The 22,638-nt window shown below is 45.9% G+C and overlaps 1 protein-coding gene across 17 annotated transcripts in view; it reads right to left on the bottom strand.

Annotated features, from left to right (window-relative positions):
• Nucleotides 1-22,638, bottom strand: part of PPIP5K1 (diphosphoinositol pentakisphosphate kinase 1) — a 1,768,598-nt gene that overhangs the window by 1,294,081 nt on the left and 451,879 nt on the right. For all 17 annotated transcript variants that reach the window (XM_085644342.1, XM_085644333.1, XM_085644343.1 and 14 more), the window contains one exon: nt 10,053-10,143. In XM_085644342.1, the coding sequence (XP_085500468.1) occupies nt 10,053-10,143 (91 nt within the window). The remainder of the gene's footprint in view (nt 1-10,052; nt 10,144-22,638) is intronic.

Here is a 22,638-nt window from a genome sequence, read left to right on the forward strand (position 1 = left end):
GATATGTACTTTAAATTGCAGCTTGTTATATAACTGGCTCGTATAGCTAGGAATAAAGGGGGTCTGGGCTCTTGAGTTAGGGAAGTTCCGGCTGTGTAGCGTTCCCCTTCACACAGTTTACTGGTTCAGAGTACACAGGCACTCTGCAAAATTGGGGGGTATGCAGTTCTACGTCCACGTTGCAGGGAGGCAGGGTGGGGAGGATGCGGGATGTTCTAAGGGGTTTGTGTGTATTTTGATTTTGTTTTTCTGGTGCAGTCTCGCATGTGGTGCTCGTTTTGGTGCGTTGATGATTGACAGCAATGCTGGAGATCGTTTGCTAAGATCCATTCTCAGTGACTTTACAATGTGATCTATGGATGGGAGTGGTACTGTCGACCCTCGACTTGGCCTCCCTGAGGCAACTGGGGGGAGGGGAGGGAGGAGTTGCCCCTCTATACGATATAGTCCTGCAATATCTGAAACGACAGACACCGGATGTGGTGCTGTTACAAGAAACTCATATACAAGGATCCACATACTGTGCACTTAATAGATGGGGGTATAAACTGGTGGCCCACTCGGGCTAAACAAGAGCGTTTAGAGGGGTGGGTATTCTAGTGCGTAACTCCTTCCCCTTCTAGGTTCATACGGTTGCGCATGATCCGCATGGAAGATTTGTCACAGTTTCGGGCCAATGGGAGGGTAGGTCTCTTAATGTGACATCTCTACATGTGCCACCCAGACTTCACTCCACGACACTAACTGACTTTGGTTCACATATATTAAAGCTGCCTGAGGGTGACCTACTGTTGGGCGGCGATTGTAATGCGGCGCTTAATGGCGAAATGGACCAGCACCCGCCTAGACGGGGGGAGACTTCTGGGAAACTGTTGACAGATTTTCTCGAAGCTCTGGGCTAGATAGGGGTCTGGAGAGTATGCAACCCCTCAGCCAGACAATACACTTTTTCCTTTCTGGGGTCCATGGCAGCATGTCCCGAATAGATTACATCTTTTGTAAAGCCATCGAGCTCCCTAGGTTTGGAGAAATCTCTTTTCTTCCCAGGGGCATCTCTTATCATTCCCCACTGGTAGTATACTATGGAGACGACCCCCCACACACCACAAAATAGTTATTAACCCTGAATTCCTCAAGCTGCCGGCTGTTCGAGATAAACTCACGGATGCCACCAACAGTTATTTCACCGAGAATGAGGGCTTGATGGATTCACATGTTATACTATGGGAAGCGTACAAAACTGTTGTTTGGGGAGTGGGGTGGCAGCAATAACGGGTTACAGGAAGCAGACGAGGAGGCAGTTAGAGGAGATAGAACAAGAGATTACCCTACTGGAACGTGATCTCGTTGCGTCGGATACTCCAGACAATACACCCAAACTACTCATGAAACAAACTGACTGAATATAGAAACATCGCTGAAGATGCAGCCAGGGCCCAGCATCGGGCCACTGAACACCGGGTTTATGATATTGGTGATGAGGGTATCAAATTGTTAGCCTGGTTGGACAAACGGGAAATACCCAACAGATGGGTGGCGGAGGTTGTAGACCAGGATGGCATAAAACGGCAGGACAAATCCGGGATTGCGAATGCATTTACGGTCCACTTTGAGCAGGTCTATACCTCCAATCAGACCTCCAATCATAACGATTCAATAGAATTACCAGCTACCCTGAAACTACACGTTTTAGAGGCCCAAGAGATTGAAGACCTGGATTCCGACTTGACTGTCAAGTAAGTGACCAAGGCAATTGATGCCTTGCAGTACGGAAAAGCTATGGGCCCCAGAGGTCTTCTGACCAAACTTTTACAAGTCAAATGCTTCCACGATTGCCCCATTCCTCATATGGATGTACGAAGAAAGTGTACACAAGGGTGTTCTGCCTGAGACGCAGAGATTGGCCATTATTGTTGTCATACACAAAAAGGGTGAACCCCCGGAGCAATCCAGTTCTTACTGGCCTATTTCCCTACTAGACCCGGAAGTCAAAATACTGGCCAAAATTCTGGCTCGTCGTCTCTCCCCGTTCCTCCTTAAATTGATTCATCCGGACCAATCCGACTTTATGCCAACCAGAAATACTGCTCTGAACCTTAGATGCCTTTATGGAGCCCTCGGTAGGGTGGCCACAATCCAGGAAGACTCGGTAATTATGTCTTTGGACGCCAAGATGGCATATGATATGATCGACTGGTCCTTCTTCTTGGCCGCACTCTAGAGATACGGATTCGGGGTAAGTTCATATCCTGGGTGCGTCTTCTCTACTTGGAACCATTGGCCCGAATTACAATAAATGGGGAGCGATCAGCATTGTTTGCTTTACACAAGGGAATGAGGCAGGGGTGCCCCCTGTCCCCCTTGCTTTTTGCCCTGGCGCTGGATCCCCTGGCGATATGTATCAGGGATGACCCCCTCAAATGGTCGGCGGACTGGACGGACAAGATATTCCTCTATGCCGATGACATTCTGCTCTATCTGGCCAGGCCTCGCTTTTCTATGTGTCCTACATATCTTCGCCCTTTTTCAGAAATACTTGGGCTATACCATTAACTGGGATAAATCCCTGGTGTGTGTTCTGAGTGGGGAACGCCCGATCATCCCCTCAGGCTGCAAAGCTAAGATAGTTGCAGACGGTTTTGTGTACCTGGGTATGTACGTTACGGTGAACCCGACAGAATTCTACAATCGCAACCTGGCTCCTCCTCTGCATCAGTTCCAAGCTGACATGCAGCACTGGAAAACACTGCCCCTTACTTTACTGGGCGGGGCCGCCCTCTATAAGATGATGGCCCTCCCCCGTTTCCTTTATGCCCTACCAAGCACACCCTATTTGGTCCCGCCGCAATATTTTAACGCTATTGAATCGGAGGTACATTCCCTGCTTTGGAATAATGGCACCCCTCGAATAGCCTTGGCCAAACTTATGAAAAGTTGGTATGACTGTGGGATCGTCCTGCCAGCAATCAAAAGTTATTATTGGGCCTCCCAACTAATAGTTCTCAATCATTGGGTGCATCGACCAGGGACGGAACCCACATATAGAATGGACAGACACAATATGATACCCGGCAATTATCTCAGGGCACTTTATGGAGGGAAGAAACTGGTCCCGAAAAACACTCCTACCTCCACCACAGTTTCTCTCTGGCACTCTGCAAACACCGCCTTGGGGTGGAAGGCCAAAAACTCACAGGTCACCCTGTTGCTTGATTCATGTCAGTTGGGAATGTTATCGTTACAACCTGGATTCGATAAATGGGACTTGATTGGCCTCACGAGGGTGGGCGATTTGTGGGCGGGAGGAAGGGTGATCCTGTTCAGTGATCTCCAGCGGGACTACCAACTACATAGTGGAGAAACATTTAGATTCTTTCAAGCACGCATGGCACTACAAAAAGCTATACCTAAAGATACAGACCTCCCGGTCTCCTCGCCCCTAGAGGACAGATTGTTAGATGATTATATCCACGAAAAGGCCATTTCATTAACATATCGTAAAATATTAAATAACACACCAGACACTCTGGGGAAGACAGGTGCAAAATGGGTGGATGATTTTGGGGACATTAGTGATGAAGACTGGCAGGAGGCTTTGGCTTCCACCCGAGAGGTGGCGATTCGGTCCAGTTTTAAATGTATCCAACTTTAACTGCTACACAGAGCCTAATACACCAGTTCGGTGCTTGTTAAAATGGGTATTTGGAGCTCCTCAACCTGTCCCAGAGGGTGCGGTCAACCTGGCACCTATCTACACCAGTGGTGGGATTGCCCATCCCTCCAGACATACTGGGGAAAGGTCACATCAGCGATGTCATCAATTTGTCATAAAACTCTGGAGGTCTCACCCAGCCTATGTCTTCTTAATATCTGGGAGGCCACCGATTTGTCCAGGACAGAGAGAATCTGGGTCTCCCTGGGATGCATGGTTGTGAAGCGAAACATAGCGAGGACATGGAAGGGGTGGCAAAGTTACGGTTCAGGGATTGGGAGTCAGATATGAACTTGTGCATGCAAGCAGAGAGGGTCATATACGAAGGCAGAGGCTGCCCACAAAAACGGACTAGGATCTGGGGTCAATGGAATGTGAGTAGAGGGATGATCTGTACACCTTTCAGCGATGCTTCCCCATTGTCAGCCGACCGGGAAGATGATTAAACTGTCACTTACGATATAATGTCCATAACACGTGACTGCATTGTTGATCCCAAGGATTGTTGTGATAATAGCTGTACCTCTGCACTGAGTTTGATGAATAAGATGAAATCTGTAATGCACCTTAAGTTATTAATTATATTTTTTTGTATGGCTTGTATTCTTTTGTTTCTACAAAAAATAAATAAAAATAAACAGTGCGAAACTCCCTCTTTCTAGAGCACAACACAGTACACACCTCACAAATCAGACCTCCCGGACACACCTCAATAGCCTCAACAGAGAACCTTATCCCCCTCACAATGGCAGACAAATTGAGAGTCCTCACGTTGAACGGTAAAGGCCTCAATCATTCCCTGAAAAGAAGGGCTATCTTATCGTACTTGGAAAACTACGGATCACATATTTGCCTATTGCAGGAAATGCATCTCCTTCCCCGTGACCAACACAGGCTTCGATCCAAACACTTCCCCCACCAATACTTTTCATCACTCACGAACAAGAAAGCGGGAGTGGCCATCCTAATATCTCAACACCTTAGGGGTAAGGTACTAGCCAAAGAGGCTGAAGTAAAAGGGAGTATGCTAGCCTTTTCGATACAAGTAGGCCATAGAACACACGATAGCTACCATATACTCACCTAGCGAGGGTCAAGAACCATTCCTGAGACAGGCTGTGACGGAGATCATTGGGACTTCAAAACGCTCGCTCCTGGTGGGGGTGTGGGGAGAATAAAAAAACACGTCTGGAACAACGAACTAAACAGGTCTGCCCAGAGACATGGCCAGAGAGGTGCCCTGTCCAAAGAAGGTCTGGACTGGTTAAAAGACATGGGCCTAGCTGACCTCTGGAGGTCCATCAATACACACAACCTAGACTACACATATTATTAATTTGCACATAAAACCTACGCTAGACTAGATTATCTTCAGTGTTTTCGCAAATATCCTCCAGAGTACAAGAAGATGTTATTGAACCTCAATCTCTATCGGATCACGGGGCAGTTATTGCTATGAGAGACCTTCTTAACCACAGTCCCAACCTCAGAACTTGCCGATTGCGAGACAGTCTCTTGCACAGACTGGAGAATGTAGCCCAAATTAATAGAGCCATTGAAAACTATTTAGTCATTAATGACAGACTGGACATGGCAATCTCCACGACGTGGGTCGCACTGAATGCAGTGATTAGAAGGGAAATGAGCACCCTGTCATCGGCCGAAAATAAAAAGTGTAGGAACAAAAGAGAGCGCCGTTCCCTCCAAGTTGCAGAACTTGAACGCATCCACAAATGGACTGGGGCTGCAAGAGTTTGGAGGCAGTTAGAAGCTGCCAGAATCCAATTAGCTGGACTCGACACTGATAGGACGGAGTAAGCTGCACTCCGCCTAAACAGCGCTTTTATATTGGAGAAGACAGAGCTGGGCGCTCCTAGCCAACAGGCTGAGGCTCCAGAGGCAAGAACACTGGAACCAGGAAGTGCTCGATCCCGAGGGCCAGGTAAAGACTGACGATCCCCACATAGCAGAAATATTTCAAAAAAACTATCAATCACTGTACTTGGCTCAGAATCTCTCATCGGGGATATATCGTCGTACCTCCGAGAAGCACACACTTCCACCCTAAACCCAGACCATAGAGACAGCCTGGATAGCCCCATCAAAACGGAGAAGGTTATCTCATGGATAGCCCACCTAAAGCTCTCCAAATCTCCAGGACCGGACCGTTTCCCTGCCATCTTCTACAAAACCTTCTGCCAAACTTTAACACCTCTCGTTACCCGACTCTTTAATGCCCTAGGGGATTCAATGGCCCTTCCCCCTTCCAACGCAGTGATTCCCTAACCAGGGAAGGACAAAACCCAATGCTCTTCTTATAGACTTACCTCTCTTTTAAACGTCGACCTTAAAATCTTCAGAGGAATCCTAGCAGCCCAACTTAATCCCCTAATGCCAGGTTTTATCGACCCGGATCAAGCAGGCTTTATCCCACAGCAACAATACAGCGACAACACACGCAGGGACCTCCATCTAATACACAAAGCGCAGAGACATGACCAAGAACGGATGCTCCTATCGGTAGATCCTGAGAAAGCGTTCGACAGGCTACACTGGCCCAATCTTGAAGCTACCATGGAACATTTTGATATTGGCAACAGATTCAGAAAGTGGATCTCCTGCACTTACGATAGCCCCAAAGCAACAATACACTTAAACGGCTTCTCTTCCACCCCATTCACAATAAACCAGAGGCACCAGGCAGGGAAGCCCCTTATCGCCATTATTCTTCGCTTTATATATGGAGCCCATGGTGCATAGAGTTAGATCCAAACCCACCATAAAGGGGATCAAATTCAGTGGCGACCACCACACAATTAGCTTATATGCCGATGACATTTTGGCAACCTTAGAAGCCCCATCCGCCTCTGAACTGGCATTTCTAGAGGACCTTGCAACATTCGGTAAGGTGGTAGGGTTCAAAATGTATATCCACAAATCACAAGCCCTTAATTTAACACTGCAGCAGCACAGACAAACCCTCCTCCAACGATCATTCCCTCTTCATTGGGCTAAGTCCCATATTCCGTACCTGGGACTCCAAATCGCCTCCACGATGTCTGAAACTACAGGCCGCAACAACTGCACCCTGATAAGTCGGGTACAGTCGCTGGTGGAAACACTCCCTCTCCTGACTTGGGAGGATAGCGGCAGTGAAAATGTCAATTCTTCCCCAGATTCTGTATTTATTCCAAGTTCTCCTAACTGACCCACCATCGGGCTCACTTCGCACACTCCAGGATGACGTGAACAGATTTGTTTGGGCAGATAGGCGCCCTCGACTCCGCAGAGACATAGCTTACAGATCCCCCCTGGAGGGTGGCTTGGGAGTCCCGGACCTTGCCCGGTATTTTCAGGCCAACCAACTGCGAGTCCTGGTGGAATGGTCGAGGGCCGAATCGGAAAAACATTGGTTCTTTATGAAAAGGATCCTTGCCTGGCCACCCCTGTGGAGGATTCCCCTCCTCCCTAAAACCGTGCGACCCCCCCAACTTATACCTCCCTCTCCTCGCAAAGCCAGTTATAACGGTATGGGACAAAGTAGCGACCAGAAGGAACCACACTTCCTTCCCCCTTGACTCCCATGGTGGGGAACCCCAAATTTACTCCGGCCTTCTCTGACCCAGCCTTCAACCGCTGGAATCAACCTGGATGCAGATCGGTGGGACACATGTTCGACACAGAGGGCCCCACTCCGTTTGATTCCCTCCGCTCTGAGCACGGACTCTCTGAGAGTGAGAGATGGCACTATACGAAGATCTGCCATTGGGTGACGGCCCGGGCCCAGCTTTGCCTTACTCTGTACGAGCGTTGGTTGCTCTCATCTACAGCAAACATGTGCCTCATCACACATTTATACAAACTCCTAAGACCTGATAGAGCTTCCACTAAATCCCCTGGCCAGACGCGGTGGGAATTGGAAATTGGCCGTAAACTGTCTCAGAAGGAATGGGATGACATACACTATCGAGCTAGACACACGGCCCGTAACATAACCGGCATTGAAACAGCAACCAAGATGATAATTTACTGGTACCTCACCCCCTCCGGACTACATAGAATTACACCATCTAGATCACCTGAATGTTGGCTCCAATGTGGATCCCCTGGAACGCTATTGCACATACAATGGGAATGCCCGAAATGAGCGGACTACTGGGTGCAAGTACTTAAGGACAGATACACACCTAGAAGCAGAAATCCCCAGATTCCTGGTGTATATTCTCCTAGGTCTCCCCAACGCACTCACCTTCCCATTAAAGGCCTGTAGAGGCAGACAGATGGCGCTATTGGCAGCCCTTCAGAACTTACTAGCACATTGGGGCTCGGGGATATCCCTACCCACCAAGCTTGGCTACACAGACTGTGGTATAAAATGGAGCTGGAGGGAATCACCCTCACACTAATGAACCAAGGCTTTGCATTTCCCAAGCTCTGAAAACCCTTCTTAAACCTCCTGACAATAGATTTTCACAAGCTCACATGCCCTAAATATTTATGCCTTCTTCGGAACTCAACGTAGCAACCACCTAAGACACTATACCGAGTCGAGACATGAGAAACAGGGACACCTATGCTACTTATTTTGAACTGGTGCACGTGTCAGGGTTGGGTAGGGTGGGGGGAGTTCGGGGGATATTACGTAGTTGTATTAATGCAACCTGCATTTACAGGTCACCAAGCGAACATTGTATGTTATAAATAAAACTATAATAAATAAATTCAAACCATAAAGACATACACATACATGAGCACTTCTCGTTTGTTCCCAGGCTGAGACTGGAGACACACTATGCTTCGTTCCCCTTCGCTATCAAAGCAGTTTGTACCAGTATTACGCAAGTAATACATGAGTTATACAATATGTGCAATTATTTGCTATGCCCCATCATAGGCAACAGAACAAACAAGCCAGGGACTTTGGTTTAGGTTGCACATTATCAGCAGCACCAGGCTCCTACAAGGCTGCTGCTGTAGAATACCCAGCATGAATCTAGGACCAGCAGAGGATGTGACTCTTATAGCATTCCCTCAAAATGAATGCAGATCCTGTGTCCCCTGCAGTTGGAGTATTGGTGGGATATTATTAAAAGGAAGTTATATGCTAAGGAAGAACATGAATGAAATGCATTTCTACTCTGCAAACCCCAGATTTTTGCCTAAGAAGGACACTGCAGCCTCTGACAACCTAACACTTCCAATGCTTTGGCTTATGATCTGCAGTCCGAACCAAGAGAATAGCTTCTCTATATTTACAGCAACGTTTCCTGGCCTGCCTCTTACATACTGCCAGGCAGGGACACAGCTAATCCTCCTTGCCATGTATAACATGTTATCATGTACAATCACAACAGGGTGGAGATGAAGGGCAGGGGACAAAGCATAAGAAGGGCATACTACTCCAAGGCTATATCTTGTAAGTTTCTCTACTGGCTTTGGGTGTGTCAGTGGGCAGGGAATCTCTAGACAGTATCCTTCAACACTCCAACATGAAGGATGAGCAGTACTCCCCTGCCACACTGATGTCAGTTTCCTTGACGATGTCATTCTTCAAAGCACAATTAACATAAATACATTTCAGTCTGTTACAAAGCTGACTTGTTTCTAGCAGCTGCTCCTTTAGATAAGCAACACACATGGTAAGGGCACACATCCAATAAGCTTGACTTTCTTGTTGTGATGGTAGAAATACAATACTGCCACAGTCTGTTCTACCTCTTCCGTTCATCAATTACCCTTTCCTTAGCAGAGGTACAGTAGTTTAGCAGCCCCTCTCACAACTTCCGTTCATAGCATTACTTATTTCTGTGGAAGCAGGGGTACAGCGCTGAATCAGCTCCTCCCACCTTCGCTCTCATCTCTTCCATTAACTAAATCCCCTTTCCAAGTTGTCAAGGAGGTACTGTGGTGCGCTAGGTCCTTTCACCTTTCTTCTCACCTCACCACAAATTACCAAGATTGGGAAAATAGGTATAGCTAGGAGAAGCAGGAGGTAGTGATGGCTGCTCTTAGCCCCTAGCAAAGCCCCAGCCATCAGCCTTATCCTGAGGAAGGACATGGAAGGGACTCTCAAGACCTTCTTCACCATGCTACTGTGTAGTGCTGTAAACTTGGTCAAACTAGATAGGTATTGTAGTTCTTCTATGGCTCCATATTCCCTAATTCGATATTTCTGAAAGAGGGTTGTGACAATAAGGCAAAGGAGAAACTATCAGAGAAGACCGGTAACAACATGGGCAGTTACTGGAGGAAAGAGAAAAGGAACATGGAAAACAAACAGAACACTCTGATGAGCGCGGAGGAAAATAAAATGAATGCCAAAAGGAATGTCTAAACGTACCTGTCTTGGATGAAATACTGCATATTCAGGTCATTGATCAAAAAAGGGTTACGTAACTTGGAATAAGCAACTGCTTTGTCAAGTGGAAATCCTGTATACAAAAAAGAGAGGAAAAAATGAGCAACTATATATCATCCTCTATTGTGTGTACAAATCATAGTAGGCTCCTGGTACCAATATTGATACCAGTTTGACTCATGCTATTCAACCTTCTTTTTCACATTAAAAACCTTCAGTCATCAAACTTTGCTTCCAAAACCTTTTGTTTATCGATCATCACTCATAAAAGCCTTCTTAACAGTTGTTTTCTAGAGTCCCCAGATAATTCAGAAACGTTTTAGAGCTGTGTTTTTCTGGAAGAAACCCACTCCCATGCCTCATATTCAGATTTACTTTACTTTGCTAATGAAATGCTGTTCCAAGAACTAACACACCCTCGCTCCATAATTCTTGTTCTTACTAGTACTCTTTTATAAACCATGAGCTCACATTCTTCCGATTGATCCATCTAATTGTTGAGTATGCACTGACTTCAATTTGCGCATTGCTACATCTGCCTTTGACATTCTGTCTATTCTTTAATTGTTTAGCTCCAAGTTCTGCAAACTGTATCAGCCACCTCAAACTCTAGAAACAAACTCTCTTCTTTTTGAGTGGACGTTAACTTGTGTTGTCTCTTCTAAATCTCTGACTGCTATTCTGTTTACTCACATCTTTTCACTTACCTCATTTGTCTCCTCTTTAGATTAATACTTATCTTTTGTAAGATCCTTTAATTGTAACCTTCTATGAAAACTCTTCAATTCACCAACGCCTTTCTGCCAATTTTCAGCATACAGACCTCGTCCTTTGTGTCTTCTACTCCTATAGCACTTTAGTCACCATCAATATTTCGTCCATTCTTGATTCTCACTCATATACTAAAGAAATTGTCTTAATTTATTGAATTATTTTATATTATTCCAGCACTATGGACAGTCTTAAAATCTAGGAATCCTAACCTATCAGCTGCTTTTGACACAGTGTGTCACAGACTTTTTCTAGGTTACTGTCTCGTTACTCCCAGCTATTCTTCTCAAGAGAGGAAAGACGTCCTGTGCTCTCCAGATGAATTTGTTTTAATAAAACCAGACAAAAAATAAATCTTACAGCTTTACAGGATCAAACCCAGATCTGTGTGTGGCCAGAAGTTTAAGCATCTGCCAGGACCACCACAGGCTCCGGTGAGCAAGTGGTCACAGGGCACCCAACTTATTTACTGATAGTCAGCCCCCAATGCAAGTGACAAGCTTGGAAAAACGGTCTGAAAAAAGACACAGAGTTGAAGAGTATGGGCTGCAGTAAGCAAAACATCTAGCCTGGACCACTGCCAGTAGGAAGAAGCCCTTTGCTAGGAAACCCAATTCTCTGATCTAGTTCAGTCATCAAACACCGGATTTAATTGAAATCCATGCAGCTACAGCAAGCATCTGTGATACAAAGCAACCAGTTTACAACACAAAAGCAGAAAAGATGACAGGCATTCTCGAATGGGGAGAATAATGGAAGCGGTGCAGCAGATCTTTTTGTAAATCTTTCTCGCTTGCATAATTTGCCCTGTTTACTGTCCCTGAAAAGGTTTTTCAATGTCAGCGTTTTTACACCAGCAGCGAGACCACTCTAGATTTACACATTTAGATATATTATTTCCAGAAAAATACAATTTTCTTCCATATATCAGTCACACAAGGCCAAAGAAGATATAAATACCTGCTAATGACTCATAAATGTCATCATATCATATCAACATTTATTGTCTCCAAACTCAATTGTAGTGGTCAGTGACCAGTGATCAGGGACATTCCTTTCAGTATGATAAAATAATTTCTATTCTGCTCAGATAACATATTCAGAGCAACAGGTGTATCTCTGACGAGGTCTCACATTGGCGCCCTAAGCTCCTAAGTACGGGACATAACTAATTATCTGGCACTACACTCATCAATTCACATGCTGTGGAGATCATGAAAGAAGACCAAACCAAAAATGGAAAAATATTAAGCATGAAAATAGCCATTAAAAACCCCAATAAAATAGAAAACTGGTCTATCTGCAAGAATCAACATGGACCTTATAATGAAGGACTTCCCCACCACAAGCAAACTGATGCAGTCTACTAAGTCTACCACATATCTACTCCAAGCAAAATACTTCTTGAGCACAAACAAAAGCTCAAAATCGCTGCAAAAAGGAAATTGGGTGCTGTGGAAACATCTTCCCTGGATTTGGAAAATAATATCAGTGGCAATGACATGAGGGGCGTCGCTTGGCTGAGGATAATGGCGGACGCGTGAGCCGAGAACTCCGCATCAGCCCACAATTTATCATCTGAAATCGTGCAGCCGGGGCCGATATGCACACTATCGGAATCCTCAGAGGAGCCCTTGTGCTGCGGAGTGTGCCCAGGTGCAATTTGAATACTGCTGGTGGCGAAGGCTGGGAGCTGTGACCTGTGGTGTGGAGTGTGTAACAGAGGCCGCAACAATGGCGGCCAGGACGATCTTCGCGAAGCCTGAGACCCGGTCCACCAATGGGGATGAACGCTGGGAGGGCGACGGCTTCTGCGGTCCGCAGAGTGCTGGGTGGTGAGGAGGCGCGAGAAGCGGTGAGGACCCCCACAGAAGGCACCTGCGACGCTGAAACCATGACTGGGAGCGAGTGAGTAGAGTGCACTATGCGGGATCCCTCCTCTAACTGAAGGGTGTAGCCGGGGAGTGCCGTGAGGAGCCCTCCAGTGTCCCCTGGTTGAACGGCAGTGCTGATGAGCTCACCTGAGACTGGAGGGGTCCCCTGGCTCGTGCTGCTGGCCGAGAGGTAGGGCGGCCATACACGGGCCTCTGCCTGGAGGTAGTCTGGTGTTGCCCGAAGTGCGCGGCTGGGCCCTGTGACGAGAGGTGCACCGCCGGAGTGGACCTGTGTGACCCAACGGACGTAGCGACACCTCCTTGGCCCTTATCTGGAGTAACAGCCTTCGCGATGACTCAGAAATGAGAGGGGCCTGATAGTGGCTGCCTGCGGCTGTACAGCGGGAGAAGTTTGGCGACGGACGGCGACTGCTGGGCCTGGAGCCCTTGGACAGAAGTGGTTTAACCACTGGAGGGACTAATTGTTGCCGGTGATTTACAGAAAGGCCCAAGGTTGCTGCATGATCAAAGTGACTGAGCTGAGGCGGGTGGCGGCCGCTGCACCACCTGTGGAATGACTGACGGACCATCAGGGAGAGGAATGGAAGCGCCCCCCACGAGCTGAGCAGGGAGCTAGGCGTGCCAGGACAGGTGGCACGCCTAGCTCCCAGTGGAGAGTTGTGGGGGCGCTTCTCGACGGAGTAGAACAACCAGAGAGGGAAATTAGTGCCTGCCTGGAGGAGCGTCTGGATACTGTGAAGTGCTATCTAGGTGGACAGGGATGTGGAATTTCTATAGCCGGACGCCCAGGACATATTGTTTGGGGTCAAGGGCAACAAGTTTTCATGTGTATTTCGTCCTTGGGACAAGTAGGCCCAACCCTGTGCAGCACAAGCCCTTTGGCTGCCAGTTTGCAGTACCACATTATGGATCAGGGAAGGCCACTGTCTGCAGTTAAGGTAATATTTTTGTCCATATGTTAATAGGCCCAACCCTATGCAGCACAAACCCTTTGGCTGCCAGTTTGCAGTACCACATTATGGATCAGGGAAGGCCACTGTCTGCAGTTAAGGTAATATTTTTGTCCATATGTTAATAGGCCCAACCCTATGCAGCACAAACCCTTTGGCTGCCAGTTTGCAGTACCACATTATGGATCAGGGAAGGCCACTGTCTGCAGTTAAGGTAATATTTTTGTCCATATGTTAATGCTGTTCAAATTTGTAATTATGGTTCATTAATTGAACGCCTTTATTATTAGAGTGAGCACTCTAAATGTTGTGAGCTCTGACTGCACTACTGACAGTGGATCAGGATAAAAATGTGTACACACTTTTTCATAGTTTAGCAATATGAGGCTAAGTATAATGCTACCAGAATGCTCTCTGATTTAATGCAAATATTTGCAAAAGCTTGAAAGCAAGATTGATGATTCTTTGCTTTTAAAAAAAAATCTTGATAAAAAAATGATACCAGGGAAAAAATCATTTAGCTAAACTAATGTAAAATTTCAGGTACCATTTCTTTGCAGCATCATTTAGTAACATGTGTTGATGCATGATAGTATTTCCCAAAAATATTCATAATGGAAAATCAGTGTAACAAGTTTCAATAAGATTATGGGAAACAAAAATAAACAAGCATTGGCTAAGCCAGAAGGTCTGAAATTGGTGGTCAGCTTTTTAGTTTTGCCAATGTGTGACTTGTTTTGGCATGGTTTTTGTAAAACATTATTGGTGTGGGAGCTGCGGGCCCTCCCCATTATAACAAACATTGGCAAAAGCAAAAATAGTTTTTGGTCTCACAAAGCACACACTGCCACAGTAGTTACTGGCACTGAACAAAACTACTTTGTGTGCCGATATGCTCCTTGTGAAAGAGCAGAATACAGTCGCTCACAGTGTAGCCCGCCGATACAGAGAGAGAGAGAGACAGAACTTTAGTAACGCAAAAGGTCATGGTCCACACCAGACCAAATTAGGGGCCTAATAAATAAAGAAATGCTCAAAAGTACACCTATGTTATATGTCCTTGCATTAAATGCAGCTATCCGGCTTTCGTGAATTCCAAAGAATTTACAGAAGTAGGACAAGAAATAGTACTCCTAGAAAATATTTGTGAACTGCATTTTACTATGAGCAAATGTGTATGTGCAGATTTGCTCATGCAAAAATCTGAGGGTTTTCAAGTTCACTTACCCTCCCACCACTTTTTTCCCAACTCTGGAAGAAGGTTTACGTCTGCCATTGTCAGGAGTAAATTTCCAGCATTTCTCAGTATGGGAAAAAATTAGAAAAGATTTGTTGAAAACCCTTAAAACAGGCAACTTATTAGTTTTGCACAGACAGACTCAAAAGGGCATTCTAATCCTGGAACTATTTCTTACCAATACCTTCAGACCCAGGATGTAGAACGGCGGAAACGTGTCAACATAAGGGGATTGCAAGTTTTCAAACACTACTATGGTATGAGCCCTGGCATAATCAGAGAGGCTATATCGGAGCTTCTATGTAATTAGATTGCTGCCATAATTTGTCGCTGCACTACATGGCACCAAAGGGACAAGTGAATGTATTTACAGGACAACTAGATTTATGAAGCAACCTGCCCCATGGACAAGTATATATTTTATTAAATTCCACACCCATGGTGGAGCTGGGCTGCAAACTGGCAGAGGCTGTGTTGGGTCTGCACTGTTTTGGCCTAGTGAAATTTCGTCGTCATGGGCAAACCTAGGGGACACCAGGCAGGAGCCCTCCAGGATCCAGAAGAAAGTGCCCAGGAATAGTTGTAAACTACCCCGGAAGATCCGGTGCAGCAAAAACTTAGTGGAATACTAGAGGCCGTAGCAGACACAAAGGCTACCCTCCATCAGGACATCAGTATGGTCACGGTTGGGCTCGGCCTGCTGCGGGAAGAACACAAAAAACTATCGGAGAGGGTCAAAGAGACTGAGACTAGCATTGTAGACTTGATGTCGGCGCAAAAGGGTTTTGAGCAGCGGATGGAGGCTTTAACGGACAGAGTGTGTTTCCTGGAATGAAGGGCTGAAGATGCCGAAGGGCGCAATCGAAGAAACAATGTCAAGGTCATGGGCCTACCGGAGGGAATGGAAGGGAGCGATATGATGACTTTCTTGAAAAACTGGTACAGGACTGTGGTAGCACCCAAGGGCTGTCCACCTTCTATACACTGGAGAGAGCTCATAGGGTACCTGCCAAACCGCTGGAGCCCGGGAGGCCTCCGAGGCCTGTGGTTGCCCGCCTACTTCACGTCAGTGATAGAGACTTACTCCTGCAGATAGCGAGAGCTGTGGGCTCCTTCACTGTGGACAATAGCAAGGTCACCCTTTTTCCGGATTACACTTTAGAGGTACAGAGGAAGAGGGCCTCCTACTTTGAGGTCAAGAAAGCATTGAGAGAAGAGGGACTCCAATACTCTCTGATGTTCCCGGCTCGCCTGCATATAACTCTGGAAGGGAACACTCACTACTTTGACTCTCCCAGAGATGCATGGGACTGGTTGGAGGCCTATAGGGGTGAGACACTGTGGGAAAAGGCTCTTGGAGCCTCCGGGCGTCGGTCCACGGACCCTGGGAAACGTCCATGGCAACGACCTCACAGGAGGCCCCCAAAGAAACCGTCTTCATCTCAGACGGAGAAGGAGATGGCCGAGGCTTTGCAGGCAGTAGCGGCCTAGGTACAGGTTCGGAGCCCCACTCCGGAAGAGGAGGCCAGCTCTTCCAGAGTGTCAGCAGACAATGAAACGGACACTTCCCATAGCGATAGTGTCAGGATGCCAGTGGTGACTCCTAATACTGCGGATGATATTATGTGAACTAACGCGGTAAGCTAGGGTTGCTGTGATGCTTAGAAGGGTGCTGGATTTTCAGTATCGGTTATAGACCTTGGGCTATCTGTTTCCATTTGAGGCTGATGCGCTATGGTTGGTGAAAACACCTTGAAACACCAGCGCTCCCTTGTACCTCTGTAACTGCCAGAGGATTTTGTGCATCTTACTATAGTTTGGACGGGTGCTAGTTTTATAGTAACAGTCCTGGGGAGTGGGAGATGGGGGTTTAGTTTACTTAAATTGTTTGTTTGGAACAGGCATGTCACTAGAGAAGATCTAACAGGAAGACTGTTTGGCTTGCCGAGATGGGTACCTCAAGTGACTTAAAATGCATCTCATGGAGTGTGTGGGTAACGCATACAATGTTGCGGCGCCATAAAGTACATGCATACTTAGTCCGCAGGGGGGTTCAGATTGCACTACTTCAGGAGACTCACATAAAGGCACAGGAAGGAGCGGCCTTACAGCGCTGATGGCGAGGTCAAGCGTTTTATACTAATTATTCAGCATTCGCCGGGGGGCACCGATTTGAATACAGGCGGGTGTGCCTTTTCAATGCACGAATCAAATTATAGACCCAGAAGGTAGATATGTGGTGGTCACTGGGAAACTAGATGGCAAAGACATAGTTTTGGGAAACATGTACGTTCCTAATAGAGAGCAACCTGCCTTTTAGTCACAACTCTCTGGAAAGTTGGCGCCCATTCTCACGGGGTCGGTTCTGCTTGGAGGGGATTTTAATTGCATCTCTGATGTTGTTCTGGATCGTTCTCACCCTTCGCTCCCCAATACACCCATTCATAAATTAGCGGAAGCGAGGCACAACTGGCAGGAACGATGGGGGTTGGTAGACTCTTGGAGGGCTCAATATCCTGGGGTCCGGGACTATTCATTTTTCTCTTCTCTGCATGATCTCCATGTTCGCCTAGATGCGATTTTATGTTCACCGGATGTGCATGCTGGGGAGCGGAGTAGTGAATACCTCACTAGAACACTATCAGATCATAATCCAATCCTACTGCGAATACAGTGATCTCGTACAAGGCCTAAGATACCTACCTGGCACCTACGTCCTGAAGCTTTAGAAGATCAAGTCACAGAGACGTCTTCCTCAGTGGAATGGGACGCTTTTAAAGCAGTCATTAGGGGTCGCTGCATCTCGGAGGTAGTAGGAGTGCGTAAAGTGCTCTTAAGGGGCGTGCAGGAGGCAGACCAGCATCTCCGGGCGGTAGAGCGGGAACGCCCTTAGAGGCCTGATAAGCAAGGAGAGCTTCTAGAAGCGAAGGAGGCTTTAGCGGCGCAAATAGAACGACTACGCTGCTTTGATTACAAAAAATACATCAAACGTGCCCATGCAGAAAGAGAAGTCTGGAGCTAGCTAACCCGGCTCGAAGGGGTATGACGATTTTAGAGCTCAGAGACTAACATGGAGTAGCTTGCTATACTCAACAGGGTATTAATGAGTTATTCCTCACGTATTGTGCAGACTTGTATGAAAGTAAAATGACCCTGATAGAGGACGACATGGATAGGTCTGTACGCGCAGTCGAACTCCCACGTCTGGATATAGACCAAGCGGACACATTGGGTTGGGATATTTAACTCGGAGCAGTGAGGGGAGCTATTAAACACATGGCTAGGAACAAGATGGTAGGGACTGATGGCCTACCGATTGAATTGTATCTTAAAGACACTGAACAGTTGGCCCCTAGATTAGTAACGCTATATAATGATGCGAAACAGATAGGACAGCTCCCCGCAACGACTCGGGAGGCTGTTATTATCCCACTGTCAAAGCCTGGAAAACTGTCCTGGGTCAGATCTCCATATCGATCACTCTCTAAGCTTAATATGGATTACAAGAACCTGAGCCGTATCTTAGCCACCCGTCTCGTTCCCTATATGACGACACTAGTACATAGAGACCAATCTGGGTTCATGCCGACCAGGAATACGGCTACTAATGTTCTACATTTATTGCGAATCCTGGAGGCTGATTCCTACTCGAAGGACAGGGCCACTCTATTTGCAGTGGACATTAAAAAAGCATTCGATAGTCTTGAATGGCCTTACTTGTTCCAGGTAATGCATACATTTGGACTTGGGGATAAATTTATAGAATGGATGGCCCTATTATACAAAAACTCTACGGCAAGGGTTAAAACAGGTGATCTAATATCTGCTACTTGTGACATAAGGTGAGGAAAGAGACCGGTATGTCCACTGTCCCCCTTTCTGTTTGCTTTGGCTGTGGAGCCACTCAAGGTACACGGACAGATTCACCATATTGCCCTGTATGCCGACGACTTGCTAATGTTCCTGGTGAATTCACGTGTAGCGCTCCGTGGAGCGAAGGACTTGCTCCGTGACCTTGGCAGGGTGGCGGGGCTTAGGGTCAGCTGGACAAAATCCTGCCTATTCCCAACCATAGGTGATAAAGACGGCCCGCAAGAGACTGCCAGGGTGAAATGGGAGTATAGGTGTATGACATATTTAGGGACGCAAATATATCATGCTCAAGGAGATCTGTTGGAGGGCAATACAGGCAGAGCAATAAGAGGAATAAAGAGCAAATCTGACTTTTGGGGGGCGCTCCCTCTGTCAGTAGCTGGTCTAGTGGCCTTACTTAAAATGGTGACCCTCCCGCGACTGTTGTACTATTTCGGGATCCTACCGGTTCGGATACCGGCACGATTTTTTATTCAACTTAAGACCATGATCACGGGATTCCTATGGGGCACCGGTAGAAGGAGGGTAGCGCTGGGAGTCCAAATGAGATCACGGTCAGAGGGGGGTCTGGCAGTCCCTGATTTCAAGGCCTATTACCTGGCAGCTCAGTTACAATGGCTCCCGCAGGTGGTTGCGGCTAGGCTTAGAGGGACGGTAGAGGTGAGAGATAGAGCCCCGACGCTGCGAGTTCTCTTCCAAATTGTCTTGAAGCTGCCTGTTAGAACCCTTGATCTCCTAGGGGACCTCAAAGTAGCGATGCAGTGTTGGAATAGGAGTCTGAAACGGGTACGGATTTAAATTCCATATGCGCCTGACCACCCTCTGTCCATGTGTGAGACACTACCTCACAGGGGTACCTGGAGGGGACTGGCGAGTTGGAGAGAGAAGGGCCTGACCACTGTGGGGGATTTATAAGAAAATGGCACTATGCTCCCCTTTAACGACCTGCAGGACCGTTATGACTTGCTCAGGAGGGACATTTTACTACACTCTACACTCACTGCGGCTATCCGTAAACATTGGAAGGGGGGGCTCATTGAACTGCAGACATCAATGGGTTGTCAATACATAGTGACGGCAGCAGGAACCTTTAAAGCAGTCACATGCCTATATAGGCGAATGACGCAGGAAATGTTGGTGCCCCTAAATGTGCTGAAACTCAAATGGGAGGAAGATGTGGGGTTGGAGATCTCAGAAATGATCTGGGCCGATCTTGTGGAGGGGGCGTGGAAGAGCTCCAGGAATGCCCAATTTCAATTAGTGCATTTTTACATATTGCACAGAGCCTACCTCACCCCAAGCGAAAATTAATAAATACTTTGACACCCACACAGCAGCATGACCACGCTGTAATAAGGAGGGGGCAGACTTCCGCCATATGTTTTTGGATTGTTGGCACTTAGATACCTATTAGGCTGACGTGGTGGCCTCACTAACCGAAATCACTGATAGGGAGTTAGAACTGGCCATAGGGTCCTGTCTCCTGCATTGGTTCCCCCACACGGCCAAAAATAAGATTACAAGTAAATTCCTAGACTTGGGTCTCCTGCTGGCTAACCGAGAAATCACCATGAATTGGAAAGCGCAGAGGGGTCCTAACATAACCAGATGGAATAGCAATCAAAGTATTACTCGTGATGCATTTGTAAAACTAATCTACAGTAGACCCACGCTGCAGCTTACAATGTTGTTTATATGTGACATGCCTGGGGGGAGGGCTAGCTGGAGGGTAGTTGTGGGGGGATAGAATTGATTTAAAACATGTAGCAGTATCGAAGTGGGTCCTAAACAATTATAATGCAATGTGAGACTCTTGGGCGGCAGGTGGGGGAGGGCATTATTGTATATGAGTTAGGTAATATAAATGTGTCATTCACGTAAGCGTTATTGCTCATCCCACTGTATGTATCTTTAATATGTACTTTTCGTAGAATATAATTGTGTAGGCCGGCAAAATTCGATAAACTTTGTTTAAAAAGAAAATGAGTGGCAATGACATGTTTTGGGTCTTTAAGAAGACACTAAGAAACGTGCTGCCACCAGTGAGAAGTTTGCGAAGAAATGGATTGCATCTTTGCTCAATATTTCTTTTGACAAAAGCTTTGAGGTTGAAAGGGTGCACAGAGTACCAACTAAAGTTGCAAAAGAAGTAAAACATACAAAAGCTCTCATTATTAAACCACAGTGATATCAATACTCAGTCATAATTCTACAATCAGCGATTAAGATTCCTAATCTTAAACGGCAAGGCCAATGTAAACGAAAAGGTGGAGCAGACTGCTGCTTGTAAGGAGAGTACTGGAAAGAAACAATTTCTGATATGAGGGGCTGTCGTGTCTGAAGCTGCTCTACCAAGTCATACTCCTATTCTTTAGTACAACAACTGAGGTTGAGAAATTGCTATGCATCAAGGAGGAAGCTGAAATGGACAAATGAGCATTCAAATCTGGGTAACCACACCATTAGAGATTGATTAAAAACAATATTATTTGAACATCTGACATACTGTAATCCTTATCATTGTTCATCACATAACTATAGTAAGTTTCATCACTAATCATGAATGAATTCACATGATTTAACTTTTTAATACTGGGTGTAACACTATTCAAGGTCTACAAACAACATCTGGATACATATGACGTCACTCATGATATGTTCTATAACATCATTTATGACATCACTAATGGCATCTCAAATGACATCAAGTACACAATAGCTCAGGAAAATATCAGCCATCGTTACTGCCATCACTGACACAACTCCCTTAGATGTTTAAAGCATGCATTATGTGCAACACTGAGCGTATAGCATACACTTTCAAGCTAGCATAGTTCATGTCAGCATAGTTCACATTAACAGTCAACCACAGATATATAGGAAAGCCTTATTGAGTATGGTGTTCAATCTGTATACAACTGTTCAGAAAAAGCAAACTTCTTAAAAATAGTGAACGTAATTTGCAAAACAAATGACCTACTACGAACAGCTTTTATCTGTATTGAACACCTAAAACTCACCAAACCGACATTGAGAAATGTATTAGTAGAGAACTGGGCACTGTAAACAGTGCTTACTCTATGGAGAGTGTTCACTTTATACCATACTGTTTGCAAACAGTGAAACGTTCATTGGAAACAAATCACAGAGTATTAAAAGACTAAGAACAGTGTGCACTTTATGTAACAGTTGTCAAAAGAGACACTATTTGCTAAAAACAATCAAGATCTGAAGGTGCTAAACATCCTACTACCTGCACCCTTTATAATGTTGTGAAACATTTACAGATAGCACATCTTCTCACGTTAAATAAGTACAGGTATATAGGTTAGTACCTGGTACACACAGGTTTCTAAGTTATGTAGAAATTGCCATGCTGACACAATTCTGTCTAGCAACTCAAGGCTGCTATCAAAAGTTAGTATCTACTAGGTAGACTCTAACTTGTGTTGTAAACGTTTTCTGTAGTACCAAAAAACTTGTGTGGAACATAATGAACACAAGTCGTCAACTGTCACCTGCACACAGAGTTACTCTTGAATACAATGATTTATAAAATTTTCAATACTTCTACACACCTATGATGCATTAGGGGCAGATATGTTTTGTTAACACTTACACCCATTAGCTAGATGCATGCTGTACAAAAGTAGGTAGACAAATAATAAGGTACTTACCCACCACTATCTAAAGTATAAAACAAACTAGCACGCTCATTTGATGTCATCAGTGATTTCATCAGTGTTGTCATCAATTATGTCGTTTGAGATGTCATCAGTGATGTCATAGAACATGTCATAATTGATGTCATAGAACATGTCATTAGTGATGTCATATGTGAA

The sequence above is a fragment of the Triturus cristatus genome, chromosome 3_1 (genome assembly GCF_964204655.1).
Source record: "Triturus cristatus chromosome 3_1, aTriCri1.1, whole genome shotgun sequence".
NCBI classification, from domain to species: domain Eukaryota; kingdom Metazoa; phylum Chordata; class Amphibia; order Caudata; family Salamandridae; genus Triturus; species Triturus cristatus.